The sequence below is a fragment of the Rhizophagus irregularis genome, chromosome 32 (assembly GCF_026210795.1).
Source record: "Rhizophagus irregularis chromosome 32, complete sequence".
In the NCBI taxonomy this organism is placed as follows: Eukaryota; Fungi; Glomeromycota; class Glomeromycetes; order Glomerales; family Glomeraceae; genus Rhizophagus; species Rhizophagus irregularis.
The window spans coordinates 1,092,349-1,111,497 of NC_089460.1; the positions used below are offsets into that span (position 1 = coordinate 1,092,349).

Consider the following 19,149-nt stretch of genomic DNA (forward strand, 5'->3'; position numbering starts at 1 on the left):
GAGAGAAAACTGATTCTGATGAAAAAAATGATATAATTGGTGAAGAATCTGCTGTTAAAGAAAAGACAATGTCAATTCATATATATGAAACATGGTGGTGTTCTTCTGCAGTATGTACTATATATTTATGATTATTTTATTTATTTTATTTATTAATAGTAATTATTTATTAAAATTTCAGCATTTATTACATGATCAGATTGATCCGACCGTTAAAAAACTGAGGAAAAAACCTCGAATTCTAAAAATTAAAAGAGTTCAAAGATGTAAAACAATAACAAGTATGCTTCCAGTGGATACACCAAATTGGTGTCTGACCGATGAGGCTCTTAAAAGATTTAATCATTCAACAAATGAAATTCCAATATATGATTATAATACTGATCAAGATGAAGAAAGTGACAAATATCATAACAATGAATATGAAAATAAAAAAATAAAAAATAAAAAAAACAAAAAAAGCAAAAAAAGGGGGGCAAAAAAACATAAAAATAATTAAATATTATGATTAAATACTTTTATTAGGTTATTCTTATCAATTGGCATTTATACGAATTGATTAAAATAAAGTTGTATGTAAGATTAATTTGAACATTCAATTCAATTAATTTTAAAATAAAATATGTATATTTTTAATATTTTTGTCAGTTATTTGTGATATCAGAAAAAATAAAAAAAAAATTGAAAATAAGGGGTTTTATATGAATAAACAATTATCTTTAATATTAAAATACTTTTTTTAGTAATAATTTTAATATACCTCTTTGGATTATATAATACAAATACAATAAATAAATATTTTGCATATCGGTACCCGATATGTGTAAGATTGATTCAGTGTTACATATCAGTGACTAATCGTTTAGATAGGGAATCTGATTTTTGGGCATATTTAATATGTTACATATCGGATACCCGATATGTAATAAATGTCCAATATGTATCTGATTAGTCACTAATATATAGGTACCTGATATGTACCTGATAGCATCAATTTTGACTAGTGATATGTCACCATTTTTTTCGTGTTGCAACTTATTCTCAATCGGCCACCTATCATATAACTCTTATATCACCTCACTGGTACCTTTAGCCTAATATTGAACAAGAGACTCTTTTACAACAAATGTCGGCCATTACATTATGTTCCACAATCAATTCAGAAGAAAATCTTCCTATCACTAATGGTACATTCAAACATCTATTTTCCATTTGATCTATGTTATGTAATTCCCGTTTAACAGCATAACCAAATAAAGTTATATATGCTGAATTGTTTGGATTATCAAAAAAAGTTATTGATTCGGCTATTAAAGCTGATATGTACTGAGAGCTGTCTGATATGTTTAAAACATTTTTTTATAAAGTACAAACAAAAATTGATGAAAATCAGCGAACAAATGAAGATTATATTACCTACGCCAAGAATCCAAATATTACCAAACGTAAAGGGCGTTCACCAAAAAGGTTGCAGTCGAATGTTGAAAAATCCCTCATTAAGAATAAACATGTATTAAGAAATAGCTTACAGATCAATGTTTATAATGATGAAAATGCAGAAAATGTAGAGGGTAGCAGCAAAGGGTGTAGATGTGAAAGATGCAAACAGTACGGACATTATATTACAACTTGCCCTTCAGTGTCTTAAGGTACATTATTCATTGAGTTTGTTAGTTTGTTGTGTTTGTTGTGATAACGTTTGTTAATTTTGTCATTTTTACTATTTTTGTTAGGATCGTTAGGACGTTAGGCGTTATTAAAATAGGTTGTTAGAATCATTATATCAATAGGTTCGTTAGGATTTAACTCCAAATAAATAGAACCTTATTCTACTGCTATTTTAGATATGTTAAATATCCTAAAGTTGAACTTATAAAAGTGTTCATTAGAGTTCGTTAAAGTTCGTTAAATTTCAAAGTATTTTAAGTATTTTAAAGTTCTTTAGATTTTCATCGGAGTTATAATTTTTTGATGATTTTATTAATGAGCGTCCTTATCCTAGACCCCCGGTTCAGGTTTCTTATTCTAGACCCCGGGGTTCAGGCTTCTTATCCTAGACCCTTCTTAAATATGATTGGTTTAATCAGCCACTGAAATCCATTGGACAAGACTTATTTTTGCATAACATTTATCTTAGAAAATTTTTCACGATGTTACTGTATACACGCGTAACAACCATAACATTCATCTTAGAAAAATTTTCATAAATTTTTTTATAATATATACATTAATACGCGCGTAACATTTTTATCAGCATAAATTTTTTTTTATAATATATACATTATAAATACGCGCGTAACATTTTTATCTTAGAAATTTTCATAAATTTTTTTATAATACTTATACGCTAATACGCGCATAACATTTATAGAAATTTTTCGAGATTTTTAAATTAATTTTTTTATTAAAGCAATATTTCACAACGAGATACGAAGTATGAGCATTTTTCTTGGAATATTTTATGACAAAAAATTAAACTAAACCAAATATTAGAAGTGTTTATCAAATATTTGACAACTGGATAAAGAATTATCTATTATATTATTATTTATTCTCTCCTTACAAAATAATCTTGTATTAAAAAAAATACCATTATTACTTATTAAAGTGAAAATATTTCACAAATTTCCATTGAAATTTTGTAAATACGAGTATTCAAACAATTTTATTTTCAACATACCAACCAAAGCCAATTAATTTAATCAGAATGCTAAAATTATACCATGAAAATCTACAAAAAGCACGTACATGTTAGTAAAATCACAAACTTTAGTTGAAAAAAGTTTCAAACAATACATACCGTAATAATTTAATCCAAAACTCAAAGAAACCAGAATAAACTTACCTATTGCAAGTGTTAAAGCGTAATTATTAGAGAAAGAACACTTTGTATTTATTAGATTTAAAATTTTTGATAAAAAAAATTTTTTATTGTTCTAATAAACACTATTATGAAAATAATGGTAATAAAAAAATATTTATTATAAAAAAAAAGAAAAATAATTTGTGTAGAAAAAAATAATATGAAGAAAAAAACCAAATGAAAGAGCAGGTAAGAGAGAGAGTGAGCGTAGCGTTTATTTCGTGTGAAAAAAAAAATGGTGGTAAATAAACAAATGAGGCTGATAATGATCGGCTGTCATAAGTCTCAAGATAAGTGTCTGGACACGAGTCAGGATAAGAAAAAACCCTAAACCCCCCGGTCTAGGTTAAGTTTTCTCTTTATTAATTTATTTGTCAGGTTTAAATCGCGTTTTTGTATTGTCACGTGATTTACATTAATCACGTGATCCGTGTTTCGCACACTAGTGTACAAATAGAAATAATCTAATTAGTATTATATAAATATCTTAGCTTCTAGTTATTCAATTTGAACAAACTTTTTTTGTTTTGTAAAGCTAGATTTATAGAACTAAATGAGTGCTATAAATTAAAAAAAGTTTATTAAAATTGGATCACTAGAAGTCAAGATAATTGCATTATAATAATTATTATAATGTAAATACAAATATCTTAGCTTCTAGTGATTCAATTTGAACAAACTTTTTTTTGTTTTGTAAAGCTAGATTTGTAGAGCTACATAAGAGCTATAAATTAAAAAAAGTTTATTAAAATTGGATCACTAGAAGTCAAGATAATTGCATTATAATAATTATATAAAAATAATTAAATTATTTACATTTATATTTAGATATATAAATGTCACGTGATATATATAGAATTTTGCATCACTTCAGCCATGGAGCTCACCATACCCTATTTGCAATGGAAAACATGGGAATTATGGATTACATAGCTCGTGGTATTGCAAAAATGGGAATTATGAATTACATAGCTCGTGGTATTGCAAAAATGGGAATTAATTCCCTTATAATCCTAAATTAGCGAAATTGTATTTCCAGAATAAGTTGAAATATTATCTTACCTGCAATACTTCAAGCAATAAAATCAAGTTCACAATTGTGGCTTAGACCGGATATGTGGACTGATCACCTGAAATGCGCAGTATAATATCAGACACCTATCAGCTGAATCATGATTATGTAATATATACGTCAGGTTGATGTTATATTTATCATATAAAATAGAAAATTTTATTTCTTAAAAGTATTTCTACAGATCTATTATCAAAAAATATCCTGTAAAAAATGGAAGCAACTATTTATACTTTTGATGCCAATGGTATCCCTACTGATCCCCAAGTTCTCACAATCTATAACGGTTTGAGTAGAGTCCAAAGAGCTAGGTATATTACTATCACTAATGATCAGTTAAGAAGCGATATTTTGTATGCAATTGCAGAAGAAAAGAAAAAACCGGTATGTTTGCTTAGATAATGTACATTTGCCTTTAAACTTTTTACTGAGATTTATTATAAATGATAGTGGTGGCGTCGCTTAATTAATTTATTTCGTTAGCGACATTATCTCAATCTTGTTTATACTGTAATTAATTTACATTCTGTCATTGGTTTTAATGTATAAAGCCATTTTTAAAGACAAGACAGTGATCAAGATTTTATTAAATGCTGGGACAATTACAAGCCTAAACAAGATATTATCCTTTACCAATTATATAATCTAAATTGTGATCATATTAATAATAGTAATAACAGAAAGATTGTTTAATAAGTTTCAAAACATATTATTTATCATTATTCCAATCATTATTGGGATAGTGTTGGCGGTAGTGGGAGCTGAAAAGCTTAACTTGAACATTGCTAATAAATACCTCAATTTCTTTTGTAAGAATTGGAATATTATTTGCGGAAAGTTCTATATATTATTTTAGTGTAATCCGTTAATAATAATGATGGTGAGGTTAGATCTTGAAAGATGCCATTGCCTACGTTTACTCAATGTTGTCTATTTTCCATATCTCAAGCATTTTAAGACTGTCCCATACTATGTTTCATTTCGCTCTGAAGTGATGTAATAATTCTACTGATTGATTCAAAATCAGTTGCAATTTAAGTAAAATTATTATGGTAAACCTATTTGACTTTGTTATATTTTCCAGACATATTATTAATTATGAAGATGATATTTTGTACTTCCGTTACATAGTTAGCAATTTTTGTGGTAAGATCATTATTAATTTTTAGTTCTGATCTTGCTGATTTGTTCAGCGATAGTTTAGTGCAGAACCTCTATACTCAACTACTTATGTATAGTAACAATTGATTGATTATAAATTTCTAAAAAAAAAATTTTTTATATTAAAGTAAAAAATTTAACCGATAATTTTTATAGATATGATCATTAGCTTTAAAAATTATCGGTTATTTTTTTTCTAAATTAAATTTTGGCTAAGTTTTAGCTGTTTAAAAATCTGTAATTTAAATATACTGACAAAATTTAGTTAAAATTGAGACTAGTCTAATTTTTGCATTACAGATCTTTTTTAGCCACATTTAATGTAATATTAATTATTATTTTACTTCAGATTTTTTTTTCAATATGCTAAGAAGAAAAAAAAGTTCTAATATTGCAAAAAAAAAAAATTAATAAACAAAATTATTTAAGTATAGGTTAATTTAATGTTATAAATAATGATATTTAAAAGACAGTTCAGATGATAAATTTATAAACAAAAGAATTCAAAAATTAAGTAATTTTACTTTAATTTAATCAAAAAATGCATATAATAAAATATAAATCTCATTATCATGTACCTGATTCATCAATCATCAGTTTATAATGAAATACAATAAACAAATATATTATATAAATTTTTATATCATATAATTAATAAAATCCTAATTTCTGATTGGCTAATATATGTATCACGTGATGCTTACATAATCTAAAAAATCGAGACTTTTTTTTTATTTTTTAAATAAATTCCTTTTAACAAATAGAGTTTAATTCTTTTTATAAAATTAAAATTCAATCATAGAATCAAATTTTATTTAAATTTTTTTAAGTTCCTATTATAGAGGTTCTGCACCGTAGTGTTGATTCTAATTTCATGAGAGTTTGTTTCATCAGCTTTACGTCCCACTATATGGTGATGAATTTTATACATAAGTGGATATTTTTAGAGATTGTGGTATTCCTAAATCTGATTACCTGAAATGCGCAGAAGATATTCGGTAAAATTTTTGCTGAGTCTTTCATCAGGTTGTTTCTTTTTTCTAAACCCGTATCATATATTGCAGGTAGATCCCATATTTCTATTGGCTAGAAGTGAGAAAAGTCTTCACAGTTATTATATGATATAGCATATATTACAAGTTATAGTAAAACTCACAATTTATTTTCACATGTATTTTTTTTACACATATTCCCCTATGATGTAATAATAACCGATCATAAATAAAAAGAGAAAATTATTTTTTTACTAATTGCTTATTTATTATACCTAAAGCTTCGCATGAGCCGAGCCGGCTCATGAGCTGGCTCGAGCTTTTCAAGCTGAGCTAAACTGAGTCATGATTAAATTGGCTCAGTGGCTGTGAGCCAGCTCGAAAAAGAAATTGAGCTGGTAATAGGCTTGGCTCAAAAAGCCTGCCGAATAAGCTCAGCTCAAAAGGCTTGAGCTGACTTGTAAGTTATCATACAAAAAACGTTGCGAAACATTTTTGTATTATAATATATTAAAAAAACGTTTTGCAACATTTTTTTCGATATTCTAATAAAAAACGGTGCGAAACGTTTTTTTGTAATAATATATTTAAGAAAAAACGTTTTGCAATGTTTTTTTTCAATATTTTAATAAAAAACATTGCGAAAACGTTTTTTCAAAATATTATATTTAAAAAAAACATTTCGCAACATTTTTTTTGATATTTTTAATAAAAAAATGTTGCGAAAACATTTTTTATTAATAATATATTTAAAAAAATGTTTCGCAACGTTTTTTTTGATATTTTAATGAAAATGTTGTGAAATGTTTTTTTCAAAGTATTATATTAAAAAAATGTTTCGCAACATTTTTTTTTAATGTTTTAATTAAAAACCAGCGTGAAACATTTTTTCGTAATAATATATTTAAGAAAAAAACATTTCGTAACATTTTTTTCAATATTTTAATAAAAAACGTTGCAAAAACGTTTTTTCAAAGTATTATATTTAAAAAAACGTTTTGCAACGTTTTTTTTCAATGTTTTAATAAAAACGTTGCGAAAACATTTTTTTCAAAGTATTATGTTAAAAAAAAATGTTTCGCAACATTTTTTTCGATGTTTTAATTAAAAACGTTGTGAAAACGTTTTTTTCAAATATTATATTAAAAAAAATGTTTTGCAACATTTTTTTCGATGTTTTAATTAAAAAATGTTGTGAAAATGTTTTTCTTAATAATATATTTAAAAAAAAATGTTTCGCAACATTTTTTTTCAATGTTTTAATAAAAAACGTTGCGAAACGTTTTTCTGAAGATAAAGCTTCGCTTCAGCTTAGGCGAGCCAGATTTTTAATGGCTTGGCTTAGTTCACTTTAGTTCGAGCCAAAATTTTTTATGGCTCGGCTCATTCTGGCTCAGGTCAGAATTTTTTTTCGAGCTGGTTAAGCTTGGATGCGTGCTCGCCCCTGCCAGCTCAAGTACGAACTTTAATTATACTATATAAAATGATAAGCGAAAAGTGTATTACATACGACGAATATGATTAATCGATAGATCCTGCTTCTATTGGTTGCAAGTAAGAAGAATCTTCATGATTATTATATAATATGATATACTACTATATTTTCTTAGTTCTTACCCAACTTATCAATTCAACCCTTACCATAGCATCGTAATTATAAATAGGCTATCATAGATTTTTTTTCCACCTTAATGGCATTTCAGAAATTGATCACATTACTTCTAATGTGTTTGGGTTATAGAGTAGTTTCCCATCTTTTTTCTAAACCTTTTCAAAGAGCTAAACCTTGTTTGGTTTGCAAAATGAGAATTATAAATTCATATACGATATTCCAATGTGGTCATACTTTTCACATTAGTTGTTGCAATTAGAGCTCCAAATGGATCAGATTAGATCAGATAATTGACTTGACTTGACCTAAGGCAAGTTATGACCCAACTTGAATATCACAGGTCAGTTCAGATACCCGATCTGATCTGTTAACCCGATATATTTTAGGTCAAAAAAACGTTTTAGCATTTTTTATATATCAAATTATAAGAAAAAATGCTGAACGTTTTTTTTTTTACAATTATTTTATGGAAAAGTATGTGGCACCAAAATGTATTTTTTTTGTTTCTTCTAATGAAAAATGCCAGACCTGACATTTTTAAATTAAAGAAACTTTTTTTTATTTTTTTAAATGAAAAAACGTCAGGTTTGACGTTTTTTAATTAAAAAAACGATTTTTTTTTGTTTCTTTTATTTCTTTTAATAAAAAATGTCAGGTTTGACATTTTTTAATAAAAAAACATTTTTTTTGTTTCTTTTAATGAAAAAACGTTGAACTTGATGTTTTTTAATTAAAGAAACATTTTTTTTTGTTTTTTTTAATGAAAAAATGTCAAACCTAACATTTTTTAATTAAAAAAACTTTTTTTTTGTTTTTTTTTAATGAAAAAATGTTAAACCTGACATTTTTTATTAAAGAAATATTTTTTTATTTCTTTTAATAAAAAACGGCAGGTTCAACATTTTTTTAATTAAAAAAACAATTTTTTTTATTTCTTTTAATAAAAAATGTCAGGTTTGACATTTTTTAATTAAAGAAAACAATTTTTTTTGTTTCTTTTAATAAAAAATGTCAGGTTCAACGTTTTTTAATTAAAGAAACGATTTTTTTTATTTCTTTTAATAAAAAACGTAAGGTTCAACATTTTTTAATTAAAGAAATGACTTTTTTTGTTTCTTTTAATAAAAAATATCAGGTTCAACATTTTTTAATTAAAAAAATGATTTTTTTTTTTTTTAAAAACTTTATTATAGATGCAATCATGTCCTATTATAATCACGCTTACTTACATATATAAATTTACAAAATATAAGATAAACAAATATATATAAGAATTAAGCATTATGAAACAAGACTACTTTTTAAAAAGAACAAGTCGACCTGTCGCTATAAACGATCGCGTCGTTGTTCGCCAGTGATGTGACTTCAAATTCAAAGGTGACTGTCATGATCTACCTAAAATTTGCTCAATGACCGCCTCGATGGAATGCTGAATCATTCCATTTATTCCAATTACTTTCTAACATCTTACAGCCAACATTTTTAACACCCACTTCAGTGCGATTACTATGTGACTTAGCTTTTTTATCTTTACTGCTAATACCGCACTGCTTTTCTTCCTTTATTTGTAACTCGTTCCTTGGTTCCCAAATAAGCACTTTGAATTCTAATAAAACTCTCCCAGTTATTTGTTTCAGTACCTTATACAACAATTTTTCTTCAATTATTTTATAGCACCTTAATAATTCTATTAACTGACAACTGACTTGATTCGTCATTAAAAATGTAAAATCATATAAACATCCAATATCCCACATAATGCTCTACACGTTATAAATAACGTAACGGTGTATTTATCTTTCTTTATTAAAAAAGCTGTATGTACATACTATCTAATATAGAATGATGAAGCGAGTATATAATTAATTCGTTAAAACTACTAAAAGAAGTCTATATATTTTTCTTTCTAACCAAATAGCCTTATGTAAATATTATCAGATAAGAAATGATTTAAAATCCAAAAATAATTATTCATTTTTTTTCTTTTGATAATTTGTTTCTTTGTAATTAGCCATCCCACAAAAGAAAATAGAAAAATAAAACAAGAATAACTAATTACTTATTCATACCTTCTTAACACCACGAGGCGCTCTTTATCTTACGAGCTCTTATTTCACATTGATCAATAACATACTTATAAGACAAGTTATAAACAAGTCTTTTGTTTCTAATTCCATTACGATATATTGACAGAGTTTTAACATCTCTAACACTATTCAACCCCCTATAAAATTCAGGCGAATGCAATCGTGTTTCTACGTAATATTTCTTGCCAGGGAAGTACGTTATCCTGTTCTCTAATATCTAACTTTTGAAAATTTGTGGCAATATTATCAACCACAGTATTCTTACCAGCACTGGATGACTGTTCTGCTACCTTAATATCTTCATGTTCAAAAGCAGCTTCTTTTTTCTTTCTTAATTTGAGAAAATATTCACTGTTGAAAGAATGGTTAATAAAAATATCTTCTTTCAACATGTTGTATCTTAATCTACTTGTAACTTGGTCTAACAGAAACTCTAATTCCTTGTTTAATATATAATGTTTCTTAAGAATATCACATCTTCATTTCAATCGATGTTTGGAAACTATTGGCTTTAACTTAAATCCATTATTAGTGTAATTCCATTTATTCTTATTATTTTTGAGGCTATTCATAAACCTCTTTTTATACTTCTCTTGTTCTTTTATTGTTTTGAACTGTTTATTAATACCCAAATTCGAGTATGTAACTAAATAGTTACCTGTACCACTATCCATTGAAACCTTTTTTGTATAAGCAACGCCTATGCGTTTACTTACTATTTGTTTACTTTGACAATAATTTTTAAGTGTATTTGGCGTGGAAGGTGTAAGTGTTACTATCACCTTTGAATGACAATTTTGACATACTTTCCTATTGTTTGACATTACATAAGCACAGACATTACTACAAAATGAACATGAAATATAGAACTCCAAATACCATGTTCGTTTACCATAACTAAATTTAATATAAGTTGTAGTCTATCTATTCTTTTCTTGTTTTTTTAATCTATTTTCTATCGCTACAAGTTTATCTAATAATAATTGACGTATTTTATAAAAATACTTATTTCTAGCATTTAAATCAATAAGCAACCCACAAAGTACACTTGTCAAGTATTTTGAAATCCTGTATTTAGTATTCATAATAGCTCTATCAGAACTAATCTTAAACGGCTTATCATATTTCTTCACTATCTGTCTATTATTGTTAATAATCATCAATGTATCTTTCTCTTTCTGTAACGAATCCACATATATGTTGTGCCTCAGATCGATTCTTGCCTCAGATTGAAGCTCACGCACCTCACATTGAGATTGTCACCTGACGCACCTCATTTGAATCATTCAATAAAGTCTGTTATAAGTAAACTTTTTTTCTCATTAATTAAACCACTTTTTGTAACATAAACAAACTTGTGCGCCATAATGAGTTACATGTTTCCCGAAATTTTTATGTAAATCCGATTTATATTGAAGTTTATATTTGTGTTTTATCTGAAAAATCATTAAATTTTGAGTCATTTTTCAAATGAAAATATTTAATAAGTATGATTCCAATTAATCTGAAATTATAGGATTGTATACTTAAAATAATGATAAATAAGTTTACTTAGTACTTAAAAATATATTAAAATTGGAAAATTTGATGTTTAATTATAGCTCATTTATATTAGCAATTGAGGTACGTCAGATGACAATCTCAATTTGAGGTGCGTGAGCTTCAATCTGAGGCAAGAATCGATCTGAGGCACAACATATAAAAGGATGTAGGACTTTCCTTTTCAAGTAGAGTAGATTGTATCTGCCCCGTGTACTGTTTCACTTTTTTTGGATGGAAAAAAGTATAACCGACTAAAATTTCTTTATTCAGCATCTTGTATCTAATTGGTGCACTGTATTTACGCCTTCTTGTGAAGAAAACTTCGCAAGAAAACCACAAATTTTTTTCTACAAAGGACTAGTAAGCCCTTATGAACCTTTGCAAACTGAAAAGAGTGATAATAAAAAGTATGTTGGTTGAGACAAGGAACACTTTTATCTTAATACTGAATTGCTAATTTTCTAGTAAATTAACGAGAAAAAAGCGTATTATTTCTTATGTGAAAAATGGACGTGAACGGTACAGGGAAGAGTTTTTTCTTAATTAAAGAAATGATTTTTTTATTTCTTTTGATAAAAAATGTCAGGTTTGACGTTTTTTAATTAAAGAAACGATTTTTTTTGTTTTTTTTATTAATAAAAAACATCAGGTTTGACGTTTTTTAATAAAAAAATTTTTTTTATTTTTTTTAATTAAACACAACATTTTTAATAAAAAAAGATATTTTTGTAATTATTTTCAATGAAAAAACGTCTGATTCAGGTCAGTTTGGCATTTTTTATATATATAAAATGCTGAAATGTCTTTTGACCAAAATATGTCAGGTCAATGGGTCAGGTCAACCCGTCAGATCAAATTCAGAGCTCTAGTTGCAATGCATCTTCAGTCCATAAAGAGTGATGTTCAAAATGATAAAATAATGGTATCAAACAGTTTGAATAACTCAGTTGAAAAAATATGAGTAAAGAAGAAAAATTATTAGCTTTTTAATATATATGAAGTGTCAACTAAAGTAATGGAAATTGATAGCAATTTATCAGAACTGGGAAAACTTATAATGGAGGTCACTGTAATACCCGGCACACTAGTAAAATCCATTGAATTTTTTATATATACAATTTTTAATGAAACCAAAATGTGTAGATTAAACTTATCTGTTTAAGTTTAGAGTTAAATGCATGATTTATACACTCAATTTAGATTTTTATATATTCTGTGTAATACAAAAAGGTGGTTTGCATAATTAGTAAATTTTTTAAAAAGTGGTTCGCATTATTATAAAATTTTTTTCAGAAAATTTAATAATTTATGATTTATTTTATTTTTCAGACATTTCTGTATGATTTGTTAGATTTTTAGTTTAATTACTTAAGAAAAATTTTTATTAATTTAGGCAAAATCATCATTTTACTATTTTCTGGTGATCTTTATTATAAGTTTTCCCAGTCCTAATTTATCAGAAGTAATCTCTCACAGTGATTTTACAAAAATTATCTTAAAGAGTCAGCAAAGCCAATTTTAATGCCATCTATTGCTATTACGAATTTGATTTAGCACTAACTTTTCGTCTCAATAAATTAATATTTAATAGGGAAAGGACAGAAAAAAGCACAACATACTTTATTAAAAATGGCTATTTTTTTGAAATACTTTTATAATATTCTTATTATACTTTTGTAATACTGAACTTATTTTGTAATGGTTGAAATTGTTTTTATATACTTCGCAATTAATTACAAAGATTATATCACAAGGGCTAATAAAAGTATTACAAACTATAATTTCAAAACAATTTAAACATTATGTTGCAATAATGTTTGTAATTGATTTATTATTAATAATATAATTATAAATTGAAATTATTATGAAATTGTATTGCAATACTATTGCAATAGTTTATATATCTTAATATGAAATTGTTATGAAATTATATTGAAATAGTTGTAATAATATAAATCTAATCATTATTTTTATAATTGTACTATCTTTTTGTCAGATAGAGGGAGTAGTAATGGCTCTCCCTTATAGGTATTAATTGGCCTCTAACTGTTTACAGAGGCACTGGTCAAAATAAAAACTTTCGGTCATGTGATAAATCGGCTGATCTGTCACACATTTCGGCCAAATTTTGACATATATGAATTATTTAATCAAACGTTATGCATTACGCATTACACGTATTAAAAGTTTAAAAAAGGATCATCTTATACATTCTTTTTTAAACTTTTTTTAATTTTTTTCTTCCCCTCCCTTTTCTTTCCTTCGTTCCCTTTCCTATTTTCCCTTCTTTCCCTTTTCCTTCCTTCATTCTCCTTTTCCTTCCTTCCCTTTTTCTTCCTTCCCTTTCCCCTTTCATTTTTTTTACTTTTTTTTTATAGGTTCAGCTTTTGGGTGGGCTTTTGAAGACGTAAACTCCAAAGATTCGTAAATACGAATTCTTTGGAGTTTATTTTATTTTTTTTAATACGAATAGTTACTAACCGTTTTTTTTTCTTTTTTTTTTTTAGGTTCAGCCATTCAGGTGGGTTTCTGAAGTACAGAAACTTCAAAGATTCGTAAGTACAAATACTTTGGAGTTTATTTTATTTTTGTTTTAATATGAACAGTTCTTTTTTCTTTTTTTTTTAGGTTCGGCTGTTCAGGTGACTTCTGAAGAATGAAAACCCAAAGATAAAGATTCGTATGTACGAATCTTTACTTTTTTCTTTTTTTTTTTAATTTTATTAATGAACAGTTACTAATAACCGTTCCTTTCTTTATTTTTTAGGTGCGGTAGGCTTCCGACGAACGAAAACCCAAAGATAAAGATTCGTAAATACGAATCTTTATAATTTTTTTTTGTTTTTTCTTTATTATGAACAGTTACTAATAACTGTTTCTTTTTTTATTTTTTAGGTTCGGGTGGGCTTCTGAAGAACGAAAACCTAAAGATAAAGATTCGTAAGTATGAATCTATACTTTTTTTTCTTTTTTTTAATTTTATTAATAAACGGTTACTAATAACCATTCTTTTCTTTATTTTTTAGGTACAGTGGGCTTTCGACGAATGAAAATCCAAAGATAAAGATTCGTAAGTATGAATCTTTATAATTTTTTTTTTATTTTTCTTTATTATGAACGGTTATTAATAACCGTTCTTTTCTTTATTTTTTAGGTTCAGGTGGACTTCTGAAGAACGAAAACCCAAAGATAAAGATTCGTAAATACGAATCTTTATAATTTTTTTTGTTTTTCTTTTATTACGAACATTACTAATAACCATTCTTTTATTTATTTTTTAGATTAGGGTGGGCTTAGAAAAATAAAAATCCAAAGGTAAAGATTCGCTAAGTATGAATCTTTATAATTTTTTTTGTTTTTTTTTATCATTTTAGAACAGTTACTTATTAACTGTTCCTTTCTTTATTTTTTAGATTTGGGTGGGCTTCTGATGAACAAAAATCCAAAGATAAAAATTCGTAAATACGAATCTTTACTTTTTTTTCTTTTTTTTCATGTTATTAATGAATGGTTACTAATAACCGTTCTTTTCTTTATTTTTTAGGTGCGGTGGGCTTCTGACGAATGAAAACCCAAAGATAAAGATTCGTAAATATGAATCTTTACTTTTTTTTCTTTTTTTTAATGTTATTAATGAACAGTTACTAATAACCGTTCTTATCTTTATTTTTAGATTCGGGTGGACTTCTGAAAAATGAATATTCAAAGATAAAGATTCGTAAGTACAAATCTTTACTTTATAATTTTTTTTTTTAATTTTATTAATGAACGGTTACTAATAAACGTTCTTTTCTTTTTTTATAGGTTCTGGTGGACTTCTGAAGAATAAAAAAAGGAGAACCTTTAAGATTCGTAAGTATTATACTTATGAATCTTTTTTTTTAATGTTATGGAATGGTTATTAACCGTTCCCTTGATTTTTTTTTATAGGTTTAGATGGATTTCCATTTTTCTAAGGAACGGAAAAAACTAAAGATTCAGTATAAATCTTTATTTTTTTATTTTTGTTTATTATTACAAACAGTTTCTAACCGTTCTTTTTCTTTTTTTTAGGTCAGTGTCTTCTGAAAAATGGAAAAAACTAAGATTTGTAAGTACAAATCTTGGTTTTATTTTTATTTTTTTTTATAATATTAACAAACAGTTACTGATAACCATTCTTATTTTATTTTTTTAGGTTCAATGGGCTTTCAAAGAACAACGGAAAACCAAGATTCATAAGTAAATACGAATTTTGGTTTTTTTTTTATTTTTTATTTTTATTTTTTATTACTACAAATGGTTTACTAATAACCGTTCTTTTTTTTTGTAGGTTTCAGGATCTTTAGAAAAAGTGGAACCAAAATTCGTAAGTATGAATCTTGGTTTATTTTTTATTTTTTTTTAATATTATTATGAACGGTTATTAATAACTGCTTTTTTTTCTTCTTTTTTATAGGTTTGGTGTCTCAGGTGGGTTCCGATAAACAGAAAAAACCAAAGATTCATAAGTAGAATCTTGGGTTTTTTTGCTTTTTTTTTAATATTATGAAACGATTACTAACCGTTCTTTTTTTTTATAGTTTCAGTGGGTTTCCAAAAGATCAAGATTCGTAAATATATACGAATACATGAATTATGTGATTGTGGAATTGTAAATTAGCAATACTTATTTGTAATATGCATTTATAAATAAAGTTGTGATTTTATTGCGAATATCAAATAAAATGAGTTGTAGCTGAATATTAGTAAATAAGTTTAGTACAAATTTGCAATATAAATTAAGTAACATTTGAAAAACTATTCACTAAAATTTGCTATCTGAAATTGTTCTGAATGTTAACTGAATTTTGGCCAAAATTTCAAGCCAAAAAATCAGCTAAAGTTCGACTAGCATTAGACCATAAATCAGCCTAAAATTGGCTGGCTGAATTTTAGCCGATTTGGACTATTTTGACCAGTGAGGAGAGGCTTTTCGTAATTTTATTTTTATCAACTTATAAGGACCCTGGATATCTCCAAAACAGGTCATAAGTTATACTTTTGGCAGATTGGCCCATTTTTCAGGGGCTCAAAAAATCGTTTTTTGTAAATATCTCAGTATTTAGTGATCCAATTTTTATGAACTTTTTTTTAAATTGTAGAGCTAAATGAGGGCTACAAAATAAAGAAAGTTCATTAAAATTGAATCACTAGATGCTGAGATATTTATAAAAAACAATTTTTTGAGTTTCAGCAAAAAGTGGTGTTTTTGGCCAAAAGTTCATTATGACCTTTATATTAGATATCTGGGGTCCTAACTTATATATTTTATTTTCAAATATCCTTATATATTTTTACAATTATTGTTGAAATAATGCTAAAATCAAAAACTAAAAAAATTTGTAAAAAAGTTTCTAAAAAAAATACTGAATAGTACCCAAATGCAAATAACATATTATATACTGATAGAAATTGAAGCTATTATTATACAGTTATACAAGAAGGTCTATATCCTCAGCCTCCAGTTTTAGCTTATACCCAAGTAAAAAATAAATACAAAATTCTAGACTGCTATTGTATTAAAACTACCTGGAGTCGTGGTAAGAATAAATGAACCATAAAGTGTTTCATTAATTACATAGAAAACAAACCTTTTTTTAAAATTATGTATGGTGTGAATTTCTCAGAAGAGGTTCATTCAAATACATCTTTAACAGCAGCAGCAAATGCAATTATAAAAGTAATGTTCTATTAAATTTTGTTGTTGTTATTCAGACTTCTAAAATTTAAAATCTTTTTAGAAGCTATTTCCAAATAACGAAAAAACATTAATATTAGGAATGCATATTTTTGGAATCTACTTGAAAACATTAAGAAAAGCTAGAGAGAACTGTTGTCTTCCATTAAGAAAATTAAGATTATTAAAATCAATTGAATTTTGTAGCAAATCAACAATACTCAAAAGGTAACAAAAATTTGGATATCAATTGAAACAACATATTCAAGATGAAGGAGTTAAGTTTTATGGTGAAAATCAAGTTGTTCTTAAAAAAGTTTCGTATAATGTTAGTAGTATGGATTTTCAAATCAATTATAAAGCAAGACATGATAAAGAGAATGAAGAAAAGCTCACTTTAATGGTAAAAGTAATTAATAAAAATTATATTACTCGTGAAGGTTACTGAGCTTTAGCTGCAATAAAATCTAACTTGAAACGTGAATAGGCAGTTTCAGATCAAAAACATAAAATAACAAAAAATATAAATAGAAAAATTCCATACTATTATTAATATTCCAACTATTTCAGTGCAAGATGAATTAATTTTTGCTGAAAATTCAGATATTTTTGATCCAGAAGTAATTGAAGGTATCCATAATATCAAAAATGATGGATATCGCAGTGTATAAGATATTTTATCATATATTGTACCAATTCACATACTTAATGGAATATTGAATACAAATGATCCAATAATTCATTTACGTATTTCAGGGGATGGTCATTACACAGTTATTCTTTTTCCTGGTGTAGAAAAGTATGAACTTTTTGAAGTTATAATAACGCCTTTCATCCAAGAATTGGATGATCTTAAAAATTATGGCCTTAAAATTAATGAAATTATTTGGAAATTTGAATTTTATTTTAGCTCAAATTGGAAATTTTTATCTATTTACCTTGGATTCAATTCACCAAATTCAAATTTTTTCTGTTCCTGGTGTCAAATTTCCAAACATGACCAAAGTAATCATAATCAAAAAAAATTGGAAAATAAGCAAAAAGATTGAAAAAACTAACAAATATTCTAAACATACCAAAAAACCCCTTTTCTATATGATTCCACTAGAAAATTAGATTCCAGATAAACTTCATATTATGCTTCGAATATGGAATCATTTTTGGAACTTACTTTTGGCAAAACTAAAAGAATGCGATCAATTTGATGATGTATGCCTAAAGTTGCCTGCCGAAACTCTACAAGCCATTGTCAAAATGTCGAAACTAATACCTGTCAAAATGCCGAAATGCTGAAATAGTTTTGACATGTCAAAATTATCGAAACCTAAAAATATTATGTTTCACGTAATAACTCGGCATCCAATGATCGTAGAAAAATGCACCATAGCTCGTTGGAATCGTCTCATAACGACGAGTCGAATGGTGGTTAGATCGTCTTTCTACGATTACTGGATGCCGAGATATTGAGCGAAACGTCAAAAACTGGCATTTTGTATTTTGCAATACTGCACCATTTGATGTTTCACTTAATAACTTGGCATCCAATGATCGTAGAAAGATATACCATAGCTCGTTAGAATCGTCTCATAACGACGAGTAGAATGGTGGTTAGATCGTTTTTCTACGATTACTGGATGCCGAGATATTTAATGAAACGTCAAAAATCAGCATTTTGTATTTTGCGATACTGCGTCGTTTGACGTTTCGCCTATTATCTCGACATCCAGTGATCATAAAAAGATTATTTAGCCACCATTCGACTCGTCGTTATGAGACTATTCCAACGAGCTATGGTGCATCTTTCTACGATCATTGGATGCCGAGTTATTAAGTGAAACATCAAACAGTGCAGTATCGCAAAATACAAAATGCTGATTTTTGACATTTCACTTAATATCTCGGCATCCAGTAATTGTAGAAAGACGATCTAACCACCATTTGACTCGTCGTTATGAGACAATTCTAACGAGCTATAGTGCATCTTTTTACGATCATTGAATGCCGAGTTATTATATGAAATATAATATTTTTAGGTTTCGACAATTTTGACATGTCGAAACTATTTCAGCATTTTGACAAATCAGAGAGCCAATGTTGAAATGTCAAAATAGTTTCGACAATT

At 26.7% G+C, this 19,149-nt stretch overlaps 4 protein-coding genes across 4 annotated transcripts; 2 read left to right on the top strand and 2 right to left on the bottom strand.

The window, feature by feature from the left end:
* Positions 1-4,148: 4,148 nt before the first annotated feature.
* On the top strand, positions 4,149-4,418 carry OCT59_023038 (uncharacterized protein; the record flags this gene model as incomplete). The annotated part of the gene is made up of 2 exons (XM_066150513.1): positions 4,149-4,319; positions 4,386-4,418. 2 exons carry the CDS (start codon positions 4,149-4,151, stop codon positions 4,416-4,418), a joined length of 204 nt encoding a protein of 67 aa, XP_066006537.1.
* Positions 4,419-9,106: 4,688 nt separating this feature from the next.
* On the bottom strand, positions 9,107-9,457 carry OCT59_023039 (uncharacterized protein; the record flags this gene model as incomplete). The annotated part of the gene is made up of 1 exon (XM_066150514.1): positions 9,107-9,457. One exon carries the CDS (start codon positions 9,455-9,457, stop codon positions 9,107-9,109), a length of 351 nt encoding a protein of 116 aa, XP_066006538.1.
* Positions 9,458-9,933: 476 nt separating this feature from the next.
* Positions 9,934-10,179, bottom strand: OCT59_023040 (uncharacterized protein; the record flags this gene model as incomplete). Its single annotated transcript, XM_066150515.1, has 1 exon — positions 9,934-10,179. One exon carries the CDS (start codon positions 10,177-10,179, stop codon positions 9,934-9,936), a length of 246 nt encoding a protein of 81 aa, XP_066006539.1.
* Positions 10,180-16,955: 6,776 nt separating this feature from the next.
* Positions 16,956-18,076, top strand: OCT59_023041 (uncharacterized protein; the record flags this gene model as incomplete). The annotated part of the gene is made up of 5 exons (XM_066150516.1): positions 16,956-17,030; positions 17,092-17,255; positions 17,361-17,467; positions 17,598-17,657; positions 17,784-18,076. The coding sequence occupies 5 exons, from the start codon at positions 16,956-16,958 to the stop codon at positions 18,074-18,076; spliced, it is 699 nt and encodes a 232-aa protein (XP_066006540.1).
* Between the last annotated feature and the right edge of the window lie 1,073 nt (positions 18,077-19,149).